This window comes from Pelodiscus sinensis, chromosome 5 (genome assembly GCF_052426305.1).
Source record: "Pelodiscus sinensis isolate ZL-2025 chromosome 5, ASM5242630v1, whole genome shotgun sequence".
Classification (NCBI taxonomy): domain Eukaryota; kingdom Metazoa; phylum Chordata; order Testudines; family Trionychidae; genus Pelodiscus; species Pelodiscus sinensis.
Window position 1 is genome coordinate 125,605,360 of NC_143056.1, and position 13,405 is coordinate 125,618,764.

General features: G+C 47.8%; 1 protein-coding gene across 3 annotated transcripts in view; it reads right to left on the reverse strand.

The window, feature by feature from the left end:
- FADS2 (fatty acid desaturase 2) overlaps positions 1 to 12,473 on the reverse strand; it is a 36,845-nt gene extending 24,372 nt beyond the window's left edge. The window contains exon 1 of one of the 3 annotated variants that reach the window (XM_089778729.1): positions 11,948 to 12,473. In XM_089778729.1, the coding sequence (XP_089634855.1) occupies positions 11,948 to 12,154 (207 nt within the window). In that variant the 5' untranslated portion in view covers positions 12,155 to 12,473. Of the gene's footprint in view, positions 1 to 4,297; positions 4,402 to 11,947 lie in introns of those variants that run through there. The other 2 variants (XM_006111744.5, XM_089778728.1) reach the window with 2 other exon arrangements.
- Positions 12,474 to 13,405: the final 932 nt, after the last annotated feature.

Below are 13,405 nucleotides of genomic sequence, written 5' to 3' on the forward strand. Positions count from 1 at the left end.
CAATCACTGGACATTGGTCCTTTCCTGTTTGTCCCCAGCAATGTTTCCCTCATAGTACCCCAACCGTTACCCAACTCTGGTGCCAGCTCCAAGTCGGTGCCCAGAGAACACAACCCTTTAAGACCAGTGCAGATGCTGTTAGAAGTAGATGAATGAATATACAGTTTATAGACTAAGGTGGGGTGGGCAATAAGCAGCCTGCAGGCCAGACGCAGTTCACCGAGGTTAGCCCTGGGCAGACTGCCAGCACTTTATTTACCTGCATGTCCCCAGGTACAGCTGTTCAAACCTCCTGTTGGTCGTGGCATGCTGTTCCCGGCCAATGGAAGCTTTAGAAAGTAGCGCGGACTGGGACATTGCTTCCCACAGCTCCCATTGGCCGGGAATGGTAATCTACGGCCAACAGGATGTGTGAGTGGCCATGGCTGTGGATGTGCAGGTAAATAAAATGCTGACGGTTCTCCAAGGATGTGAATTCTGCATCCCCAGAAAGATAAATGATATTGAAAGGTATCTGCCTCTGACCTGTGTATAGCTTTAAAATAGTCCATGAAAATGCTTAAAAGGGGGGAATTGCAACTCCAGCCTTGAATGCCCAAGACCAAGCTCCTGCCCAAGTTGCAACATCAAAACACTGTCTACACAACTATTTTTAATGCACTAGTTTGAGTCCTACAAACATAAGTGTGTGGATCTGGGCTGGAAGATTAGTTCCCAATGTAGATATACCACAAAACATCTGTAATACTAAAACAGGGGTATGTCAAAGCACACTACAGACTTCGAATGCACTGTAGCAGGGGACATGCAGCCAGTTATACTATGGCTTGCTGCACACTAATCTCTGTGGGTATGTCTACACTACCCCGCTAGTTCGAACTAGCGGGGTAATGTAGGCATACCGCACCTGCAAATGAAGCCCGGGATTTGAATTTCCCGGGCTTCATTTGCATAAGCGGGGAGCCGCCATTTTTAAATCCCCGCTTGTTCGAACCCCGTGCAGCGCGGCTACACGGGGCTCGAACTAGGTAGTTCGGACTAGGACGAGGTGTACCGGTAGTTCGGAATAGGAACCTAGTCCGAACTACCTAGTTCAAGCCCCGTGTAGCCGCGCTGCACGGGGTTCGAACAATCGGGGATTTAAAAATGGCGGCTCCCCGCTTATGCAAATGAAGCCCGGGAAATTCAAATCCTGGGCTTCATTTGCAAGTGCGGTATGCCTACATTACCCTCCTAGTTCGAACTAGGAGGGTAGTGTAGACATACCCTGTGTTAACAAGTCCCTAACAGCCTGTTCTGAGAAATACTGTGCAAGATAAAAGTTGACCGGAGAAAAACATTGCGTTAAAATCAGCAAGTGAATGCTTTCTGGACTCAGTCAAAAGGGATTATTCAAATTGTATTCTAGTCAGATAGTCCCTATAACATTTGTCCAATTAACATATCTGATGGTTAGATTACAGTGTTAAAATCTAACAGGAACCTCAGCAAATGGATTAAATTGACCTCCACTTTTGCACACGGAACATGCCTGCTTCCAGACGCTGTCAGAGAGGTTTTGTTCAGAGTGTTCCTGGTGTTGGGTAGTTCCCTCTTTACAATATACAGGGTTCTGCCTCTGCTACCATGACAAACCTGGGTGGAATGCAGAGGACAAGTTGCTGAGTCAGCTAGAAGTCTCTTTGGGGCTCCCTCATCAGCACCCGCTCGATGTGTGTGGCAAATGTTCCTCTCTGTGCTTTGCCAGCTGCATTGGTGGCAAAACCTTTAATCTACTGGCCCCAGCTGTCTCTGTCCCCACTCCCTGGCTAGACTCCTCCACCCACCAGCACCCTGCCCCAGCACCCACCAGCACAGTTGGGGCTACATTAGTGAGGCTTGGAGGGTTTGGAGCAGTTGTTTTTTTGCATTTCATTTGTGTGGCCCCGACTGACTTTTCTGTGGGTCAGTGACCCCTGACTCAAAACAGGTTCTCCGCCCCTCTCATAAATAAAGACAATGCAGAAATATTTTGTGTTTGACATAATATTTTATTTCAAAATGAAGCTTGGCCAACAAGCCCCCAGTTTGGGCCACGCCCCCATCTGGTCGCAACATCATAACACTCCTGCACCCCCCCATCAGACCCTAAACCGGAGCCTATCATACACTGGAACCCTTTGTCCTGAGCCTCTCACATCATCCTGAGTCCATCATACTTCCTGCCTTTCTGCCCTAAGCCCCTCATAAACCCCAGTCCAAACTCCTGCACCCTCACAGTCACAAGCGTATGCTCAGCACCCCAACCCTGCAACTGATCCCATCACTCTCCAGCCTGGAGCCCCTTCCCTGAACCAGCATCCTCTTCTCCACTTCCTCCTGCACCCAAATTCCCTCCCAGAGCTTGCACCTCTCACCCCTTCCCAGTGCTTTTTTTGTGATGGTATGCCCCGGGACAGTGTACAAGCAACTATGTTCCCCCAGCACGGGGTTTTTTTTTTTTTTTTTTTTTGCTGAACAACTCCCCCCCACTGCCCAGGGGAAGCTCTTTGCATTCTATCCACTGCTGTTTTGGCTCTTCATCTCTAACAGGTTGGCCACCCCGACCTAGCCCATTGCCAGCATGTGGATTTTCACTGTTCACACATGAGACCAGCGAATATGGTTACTGCATCACCCAAGGAAGTTAGGCTAAGATTTTCAAAGGAGACAAGGTATTGACCAAGGGCCTCCCAGCCTAGAATAGAAGCCAGGAATGTTAAGTCCCATCTAGTGAGAAGGGCCTAGTAAACAAAGGACAAGAAATCCTTTCTTGTTCAAGGCAAGGCACTAGAAATAAAAGACTGTGACAGGGTGTAGTCACAGAAGACTCCTTGAGGGTGCTTCCCAAAGTGCTGACAAAGCTACTGGCACTTGCCTATTTGCTCTCTGGGGCTTCTCACCACCCTGTTGTGCTGGGCCAGGTCTCCTGGTCACCCCCAGCCAAGGCACAGAGCTGAGAATACCACCTCCCCCACCCCCAAAGAGCAATACAGACATTGAATTATTTCAGGTCTGAGAAGAATGCAGTTTTAGGCCCAGCTTCCAGGGAATCCACTCCCCAAATGGGATCAGAATCCCAAATAAATCATTCAGGTAAACCTCCTTTAACAATGAAAGGCTGATGTACACACTGATTGCTCCCCCAGGTAACAATAACTTACCCTGGGCTTGAAAGTAAATACAAGTAATTTTATTAAGTACAAACAGTAGGATATACGTGGTTGCAAGTGTAAACAGGAAGAGCAAAGTAAATTACAAATGTAAAATAACAGAAAAGGCACAGTAATTCTAACGTACACTCAAGCTTATTGCAAACTCATCCTAAAACTGTTCTTATTTCAGCCAAACTGCCAAGCCAGGGAAGATCTTTTTTCCCTGGGGTCTCTGATTTATTCCCTTGGAGTGACATGCAAGCCAAAGACAAAAGGATAGCTAGATTCCATTTTGGCCAAAAACATGGAGTTTTCTCCCCCATCTTCTATGGAAAATTACCAGGTCAGATCTTACTAGTTGGGATGGTCACATGGGGCATGTCTACACAGCGGGGCTAAAATTGAAATAAACTATGCAACTTAAGCTACATAATTGACGCAGCTCAAGTCGAAACAGCTTATTTTGGCTTTTGGTACTGTCTACACAGCAGGAAATCCGAGTTAGAGTACTCTTCCTCTGACTTCCCTTACTCCTCATACAGTGAGTGTTACAGGAGTTGGAGTAAGAAGTCCTCCAGATCAACATTCTTTCGACATTATGTCAAAATAATTGCTTGCTCTGTAGATGCGGACTATGCTATTTCAAACTAAGGTCAGTTATTCCAAAATAACACTGCTGTGTAGACGCAGGCAAGTACTCCTACAACCAACCACTGCTTACTCAAAGGACAAAAGAGGCTGTTTGCAGGGGATCACCCAGACATTGAGGGAAACACCCTTGATGGCTTTCATTTGCACATTTAAAACCATACGCCATTTCATATTCCATATTTCTAACTTTACATACAAGAATGATGCACACTCCAAAATAAGATATACAGATTCAGCAGATTGTGACATTGACTGATAGGTTACATGAGGTATTTTGTCCAGAGCATCTTTAGGTTATGCATATTTGTGTCCATAAAGTATGGGCAGGGGTGAAACCATCACAAAGGCAATGATGGCTACCGAGGCAAGTACAAGAGTTATCCTGAACTGGAGACAAAGATTGAATGAAGAAGTTGTGGGTTGTACAGTGTCTTTGAATACCTGAGGAAAGCTATGTACGTATGAAATGTCACCTGAGATGTCATGGCAGAAAAGATGCGAGTGATCGCAATCCATGTGGAGATGATCGTGCAGTTCAGATGGGCATTTGAAGCCATGACAGAGGAAAGAAGGGAGGGCTGTAAAGACACAAGAAGTGTTAATACAGTTTGGGTCAAAAATCACTCTGGCCCAAGAAATGCTACCAATAAAGGCCCAGTTACTCTTGGAAGTGGTAGCTGACAGATTTCTTCACATATTACAGGGCCCACAAGTGTTGATGCTATTTTAGACTTGTTTTTGGTAAGTAGAGAGGACATTAAAGAAGAGCTGTCACAGAAAAAAACCTTGAATTAGATGTAGGGTTGCCAGGTGTCCGGTTTTGAACCGGACAGTCCAGTATTTGAGCTTTCTGGTTGGGAAACAAATTGAGAAAATATAAATGTCCAGTATTTTCTAACTAAGATGTAATGTAGATGTAATGTCACATGTGTCCTGTTTTTTTGTTGAAACCATCTGGCAACCCTAACTAGGTGATCACAAGTTGATTCTGTTTAAATTCAATGGAAGGATAATCCAAACAGGTTGGCAGCTATGCATTTTTTATTTCAAAAGGGCAGTCTATAAGAAATTAAGGGAACTAATTAGTGAAGTCAGCTGGATCAAAGAGCTCTAGTACTTAAATGTGGAGGAGGCTTGGAATTTCTTTAGTTCAACATTGCAAAAACTATCTGGAATCTGCATCTTAAGCAAGGGGAAAAAACTTGTAAGTGCTCCAGACTAAACTGGATGACGAACCACTTCATAAAGGAGATAAGGAGTAAGCAGAAAGCTTACAGAACAAGAGGAGTGATTAAACAGCTAAACAAGCTGCATTGTGGAGGCTAGAAAGTGTGAGGAGAAAGTGAGAACTGCCAAAAGTCCAGCTGATATGAACCTTGCCAAAGATATTAAAGCAAACAGTAAAAGGTTCGTTAGCTATATAACTAAACGGAGAACAAGAAAAGAAGAGGTGCTTTGATACTTTGCCTGGAAGAATCACGTGATCACAGAATAGCTATGAACCATCAATGTGATAAACTTAAAAAACAACAAATGGTCTGGTAGCACTTTATAGACTAACAAAACATGTAGATGGTATCATGAGCTTTCGTGGGCACAGCCCCCTTCTTCAGCTGACTGGAGTTTTGCTGTGATGTTGCTCTGAAAAAAAATACCATCCTAGGATGTATTATTAGATACCATATTTCTAGCAGAGAGGGGGAAGTATAATGCCATTGTACAAAGCACTGGTAAGAATGCTGTGTATAATTATGAGCAGCTGTTTAAGAAATATTAATTCAAATTGGAACAGGTGCAGAGACGGGCTGGAAATTAGAATGTTATCACCAGAGTGAGGTTTGAAACCAGCCTTCCAGTAGGGGTCGTGTGGTACAACAAGCTAACTAGTTTTATGATGGAACTTGGCTCCATCATATGGAATGGAATTACATGATGGATTTGCCTATCAGGGGATCGGGGTCTGTAACCTAGAGGTGGCCCTTTTCCTATGTTCCTACTGCTCTAAACACTAAGGGCAGATTTTTAAGTGATCATTATCCACAATTGACTTGTATGGAGATGAGCTCTTCTGAAAATCTACCCTTAATTTTGGGTGCGGAACCCCTCTGAAAATACTGAACTAAGAGCCTGATCTAAAGCCCACTGTAGTCAGAGAGTCTTTGGATCAGGCCCTAAAACTGCTCTGTCCACATGAGTTTTGCTGAAGGAAATGGATGAGGAAAGAGGAAAAAGGGGGACTGTCAATCTGTCATTTAATTTAGAACTAAAGAAACACAGGGAGGAGGCTGTATGAGAAGTAAGAGCTGGAGCAGGGGGAAAGTGAGGAGGGAGGTGTGAAAGAAAAAGAAAGTCCATGGAAATAAGTAAAGTGGGGTACATCTACACTAGCCCCCTAGATCCATCTAGGGAGGCTAATGAGGGCGTCCGGAATTGCAAATCAAGCCCGGGATTTAAATATCCCACGCTTGATTTGCATGTTCCCGGCCGGTCGCCATTTTAGAAAGTGACTAGCCTGAAGTAACTGCCCGCATTTACATGCGGCAGTTAAACGGGCTTCTGATTTAAAGCCCCTAAATCGAATTAGGTGGTAAACCTCATTGCAGGAGGAATGGCCATTTCTAAAATGGTGACTGGATGGGAACATGCAAATCAAGAGAGGGATATTTAAATCCCGAGCTTGATTTGCAATTCCGGACGCCCTCATTAGCCTCTCTAGATCAATCTAGGGGGCTAGTGTAGACGTACCCATGAAGATTAGGAAAACTGTAAAGTACCAGGGGGTCAGCAGGGGGAAGGAGGCAGAATATGCAGCCTACTAGCAGTAAGTAAAGCAAGCCAAAAAATCCCCCCAAATCTGGCTTACCTAATATACATTTTTCAGGGAATCAGGACTTTCACATTAGTTCTGAGAGCAATGTGATCCTTTTCAACCTCAACCACGGATTAAAAAAACCCTCTCTCTGATAGGGTTAGCATGTACCTGTCTAAACAATCCCTATTTGCAATCAAATGAGAAGCAATGCGGAAGCCTATTACCATAAGGGATGATTTGCAGTCAGATACCAATTTGTGCATTTACTACATTAGGAGATTGGCCCTGATTTCAGTCACTGGCTACACTAGTACAACCCTTCACCCCACCTCCCACGTGGAAAAAGAAAGCCAGGATTTGCAGAGGCATATTTCAAGCAGGAACAAGCCCCTTTGGCTCCCATCACCATAACTTGCCTTGTGACACTAAGGGTATGTCTAAACTACATGCCTCCGTCGACAAAGGCATGTAGATTTGTGTATTCAAAAAAGGGAAATGAAGCCGCGATTAAAATAATCGCGGCTTCATTTAAATTTAAATGGCTGCCCCGCTCTGCCGACAAACAGCTGATCAGCTGTTTGTCGGCTGATCGGGGCAGTCTGGACACGCCGCGGTCACAAGGAAGCTTTTCTTGATCGGCGCAGGTAAACCTGGTTTCACAAGGCATACCTGCGCCGATCAAGAAAGGCTTCCTTGTGACCGCGGCGCGTCCAAACTGCCCCGATCATCCGACAAACAGCTGATCAGCTGTTTGTCAGTAGAGCGGGACAGCCATTTAAATTTAAATGAAGCCGCGATTATTTTAATCGCAGCTTCAATTCCCTTTGCCGATTTGTCTAATCTACATGCCTCCATCGACAGAGGCATGTAGTCTACACACACCCTAACAGTGTGTCCACACACAAATTTATTTTGGAATAACAGCCGTTATTCCGAAATAACTATGCGAGCATCTACACAGCAATTCCGTTATTTTGAAATAATTTCAAAATAACAGACGGCTTATTTCGATTTCTGTACACCTCATTCTACAAAGAATAACACCTATTCCAAAACAGCTATTTCGAAATAAGTTGTGTGTAGATGCTCCACTTCTGCTATTTCGAAATAGCCCCTTACCAGGCCCATTCTAAGTTATTCCTCCTGGGGCTCTAAATTGAGATAGCACGTCTACATTAGGGAAGCCTGCCTCGGACTCATTTTGAGGCTTCCCCGCAGTGTAGACGTGCTATTTCGAAATAAGTTATTTCAGAATAACTTTTCCAGAACAGTTTATTCCGAAATGACTGTGCAGTGTAGACATAGCCTAAGCGTTAGCACCAATACAGCTACACCAATGGTTGAAACTGGAATAAATCTTCAGCGTCAACAAGGCCTGCAGCACAAGCTTCCACAGGGTACAGTTTGGAACTCGTTCTGTTTGGTTCTCTGGCCCAGCCCAAGCAAACTTAGCCCTGAGTCACTAGTTCTATGTATCTTAGATACATCTATAGACTCCCTTTCTGCAGTATCTGAGCACCTCACAATCGCTACTGTAGTTGTGTTTGCAACATCCCTGTGAAACAGGGAAGTGCTATTATTCCTCCTTTCAGATAGGAGATTGAGATACAGGGAGCCAAGGGACCTGCCCTAGGTCCAAAAGAAAGTCTGTGGCAGAACAGGGACTTAAAACCACTCTAACTATTGACCCATCCTTCCTCTGATCTGACAAGTCACTGTGGATATTCCCCCAAAATGTTAATTCTGGTCACTGGACTCCTTCCTCCTTATTTGCCTTGTGGGACTGACATCAATTCCAGAAGATGACTCAAAAGGGAAGTAAGAGAGGATAGTGGGGTTACTGTTTGGTGGTAAAAATTACTGTTTGGGAGTAAATATGAAAAGACTCTTGGGGCTAGGCCAAGGAGAATCAGCCACTCAGAGTAAAGGTTCTGAGGAAAAAGGAGAACTTGAATCACAAAGGAAAGTATAGATTATCTGAGTAACATCAAGTTCATAGAAAAGATGTATCTTCTAAGTGCTGGCTTGCTCTCATGATGATTACAGATGAGGAGCTGTCTCTTTCCGATTTATGTGGTGTTACTGGAGGGCAGCTTAAAGAAAATCCTCTGCCTGCTACTCAGTTTTTTCCATCCACCTAGGGTTACCCTACCAAACCCCCCTCCACTTTCTTTTAATGTACTTCCCAAATACTGTAATATGACATGCATTTCATAATGCTACCAGAGGGAGAACCTGCCCTGGCTCCTTCTCTCAATCCACTTAGCAGTATCACTTCTCTATGGGAAAAGACAAACCTGCACACACACACAATGCCAGGGTTGCCTTTGAGTCTCTTGGGGCTTTCACATCTTACTTCCATCCTAGCATGTTTTTCAAGGGAGATCCGAGGGCTGTAGATTCTCTGCAGTGAGCATGGCTGAGATTCATTAAATATAGCAGTCACTGACTTATGCACAGAGGGGAATGTTTCAACACATTCATGAAGCCGCCTAGAGAATACCAGCTCCTAAATGTTTCATCCTGAGTTCATCACTCAAGCCCAGAATAGAAGGGAGCAACAATGACAGATAGTTGAGTTCTTTTGTCATCAGCTACACATCTTGTATCAGTAGTTTTGCCTAGGCTGGCAGGTCATGGGTTCAAGTCCCTCATTGGAATTTGGGATACCCTTCCATGTGGTAGCAGGGAATACATTGGGAGCTGTACTATGAAATAATTGGATACGCTACAATCAAGTCTCTTCTGCCGTGGCACATTGTCCAGATGAGTTGAAAGTTCTTTGCTCTTGCTAACATGTCAGTGGGAGGGATTGCCCTGGTCTCTCCCAGTAAAATAGTTTGTGGTCTCAGGAGCTGTGTGAGTTTTAGCTGTGCACCAAGATGGATACCCTACTTGCCGTTAGTGAAATAAAATCCCGTTTAACCAGTTAACTGGTCAAATGTCATGTTTAACTGGTTAACCACTTAAATGGGGGTGGGGCTGTTCCAGAGTGGTCCCCTGTCCGTGGCATGGTATGGCAGGCCCAGTTTCCCCACCATGAGGGGAGAGGGAGAAGGCTGCTCTAGCCCGGCCAGGCTGCTAGTTAACTGTAACTGGTAAGCATCATCCAGTAAGGGTAATGCTTACTGGTAATCTGGTTAATCATTCACATCCCTATTTGCCATCCCAATCACAGCATTATAGTATCCAGGCTCTGGTTTTGTGAAGCCCTTGAGATACTCAGGAGTCTAAAAGGTGCCATAGAACACACTGCAGATCTAATCCGTCTTCTCAATGTTTAAGGCAGGATGACAGCTGCCCACAAGATGATGCATAAACAGAACGCTGCAGGTACCAAGAGCACAATGAGGTATGGCCTGTGTAGAATGCTAAACACAGGCAGCTCACGGTGGATGACCAGGCTGGCATGGGCACTCTTGGTACAAACATCTTTAGGAGGTAGTAGGCCCATGCTGAATGAATGGGTTGTCATGGGAACCGTCAATGTCAGCAGCTTTAGGGACATCCTGTGATGGTGTATGATTGCTTGTGTTCAGTCATCAGCATGGATTGTGCACAGGTAACCCAAGAGATATGCTGAAAGGGCTAGTGGGGTAGCAATGGTATGAGCTGCCTTAATGGGTGGGGTGTGACAAACAGGAGATCCTGGTGTCAAAGCCCTTAGGAGCTGGCTCATGACAACTGAACAAGTCGGTGTGGGGCCTTAGATATCCCATGATAAATATACTGGTGCTGCTGGTGCATGTTCCCATGGGGCAGTCTGTGATGGATGTACACATACCGTCCAGTATGTTCCCAGGGTATAGCCCACAGTGGATATACAACAGACGCTGTTGATGAGCCCATAATGGATTTATGAGAGTTGTTGGCATGTGTTGCCATGAGGCAGTCTGGGGTGGATGTGCAAGCACTGATTGTGACTACTCTTAAGGATGGGGACCTTTTACAATGCAAGAATGGTGAATTACGTTTCAGAATTGTGTTTTGTCACTACTGCCTTCCCAGATCATAATTTCCTGAAACACTAAAGTTAAATATGTAATTTTACTCTTGAGATCCTTTTACAGCTGCATGAGAGGGCCATTTTGTGACTGACGATCAAGCCCCTTTCCCTGACAGGGTTGGGGGCAGGTGCTTAAATTTGGACCTACACAGATATCATTTTACTTCCTACTGGATAGTGTTGCACGGAGGACTGTGGAAGGGGATTAGTTGGGGAAGCCACACAACAACAGTAGAAATACAAACCCATGTCACAATCTTCACAAAGACAGGCTGGACCTGAACATAAGACCAAATGCCTTTTGAGTTACAAACTAGGGACATCTGAGGCAAAGTGGCTGCTCATTTATATTCTAGTGCAACCCTTCTGGCTTCAGTGAGTTGATGCAAATGCCACTGAAAGGAGACTATGGCCCATTGGCAAAGCCCATTCATCCAGAGGCTTTGCTCCAAGGGGGCACAGAGGCACCAAAGCAAATCACTGTCCTTTAAGGCAGGGGAACGACTGGCCAGAAGCTCACACCATCGACCCTGCAGCAAACACACACTTGAAGAAAGCCAGCCGCTATATATAACCCCTTCCTACTGTCAGACCCGCCTCCCCCTCCTGCGGAGGAGCAACACCCACCCCAGACGAACGCTTCGCTTCCCGCCGCTTGTTCTCTCCTGCCCCCTGACGTCTGTGGGGCACACGCAGAGCGGGGAGGGAAGCGACAATGCAGAGCAATGATCCTTGTTCACGGCGGGTTGGCGCCCGGGGAGCAGCCCAGCATCTGGCTGCGCTTCTGGGGCAGATGGGTTAGAAGGGGACCCCGCCGGCCAGCGCGCCCCGAGCCGAAGCTGCAGCGGCCCGGTCCCGTTCTCTTGCTGCCAAGCGGCGGCTGGGTGCAGCAGCATGGGAGCAAAACGGCTCCGTTTCTGCCCTCGCCAGGCGGGGGCACAGCGCTGTGGAGAGCTGCCTCCTTTCCTCCCGCGGGGAGCGCAGAGCGGCTCTCTGGGCTGCCGTCTCAAAGCCATCCCCCTGCAAGAGCCGCCTGGGCGAGGGGGAATGGCTAGCGGGGCTGCTCCCATGCCACAGCTACCTGACGGGGCATCGCTGGATCCCGACATCCCGGAGCCTAGGCTGCATCAGACCAAACCAGCGCGGATTGCACCAGGCGCCCAGCAATTCCCCACCGCTCCGCTCTCCGCGGCCACTGGCGCGCCCTCCCGTGCGCGGCTGAGGTCCGTGGCGCTGCCCGGGGCCAGCCAGGCGCCGCACGCCCCCTCCCGCCGCGCCCAGGTGTCCCAGCCGGCGGTCCCTTACCGTAGCATCCTCGCCGGCGTAGTGGCTGATCACCCGCAGGCCGCCCGGGTGCCTGGCGGCCCACTTGGTGATGTTGTAAACCTTCCGCTCGATCACCAGCCACTTGTCCGTGCGCAGGTTGTGCCGCTGGATCTCCTCCCAGCTGTAGAAGCGGCTCTGCGCCTCCGGCTCCCCTGCCTCCTCACCTTTCTCCCCACCTTTCCCCATGGCCCCCCGGCCCGACTTGCCCGAGGCCCCCGTGGCTGGAAAGAAAGAGGTTTCCCCCTCCAGACTGAATTCAGCTGATCCCCTGTTCTCTCTCCTTCCCGCCTCTCATGTTCGTCCTGGCTTCTCTTTGTCTTCCCTTCCCTCGCTCCTGCCAGCCCCTTTGCAGGCACCCAGCCCCGCTGCCTGCTCTGAGGTGCCCCCTAGGCGGCTCTTCCCTGCACTGACAGCGCCGATGCAGCGCCAATAATAACCCTGTTCTGTGGGAACCTCAGCTCGCTGCCCCCTCTCTCTGCCCCGCACCCCTCCTCCATTCATCAAGGCAGGGGTTTCCACAGCGATCAGCAGAGCTCCTGCGCCAATCCCCGCTCTCTGCTAGCGGAGAAGCAGCCTGCCATTGGCCGGGCTTGATCTTACGAAGGGGAAAGCACTCGGGCGCTTGTCCAGGAGCCACCCGAAGGAGCCTTGACATTATATCCCACTGGGGCTGGGGCCAGCTGTCTCCAGAGAGCCAGCGCCGGGATGGGTGGGAGGGGACATTGCTAACGCTCCTCCACTGTCTGTTAGCTTGGATGTGCCTTTTGGCCGAGGGTTGAGAGAGCTGCTCAGGGCTGTCATCCCGTTGGCAAGAAGTGCGGGTTTCAGGGAGGAAACATTTTGGACTGTGATGCTGAATTAGTATAATTGGGTGGCTTTGATCATGTTGGATTATGGCCACAACCCGGCCCAGCCAAAGAGCTTGCAGGGCCAAGAGCTTGCAGGGCTTGGGTGGGCAGGCCCGGCGAGTCGAGGTCCTAACCACTTTGTTTGCCTTGCCCTAAGGCTGGGTTTGCCAGAACCCCTGTCTCCCAATGTAGAGGCGGTTCCCCTCTTTGCAAGACAGTTCTTTGCTTAAACAGTGCTTCCCTGGCAATTTCATTGGTAGGTAGGAGAATCCCCTTCTCTTTCTTTAGCCTAAGGGCACTTCAGAATAAAATGAAGTGGCCAGGCAATGGCAGTTCACAGGCTAAAAGAGCAGTGCAGCAGCTACACTACCTTAATCCAGGTGTGGAAGGACATTTATGACAATTCCCCAGTGCAATCCAGTCCAGGCCCTTGGCCCCTTCTTTTTCTGACCTGCACAGTTTTGCCAATACACCTTCCTGCTCATCTGCAACAGGCCTATCATGTCACACTTACACCCCTTTTGTTATGCTAAATCCACTCCGCTCACAGAGGTCCAAATGCACCTGTTGGATCTCAGCTATTCCACTC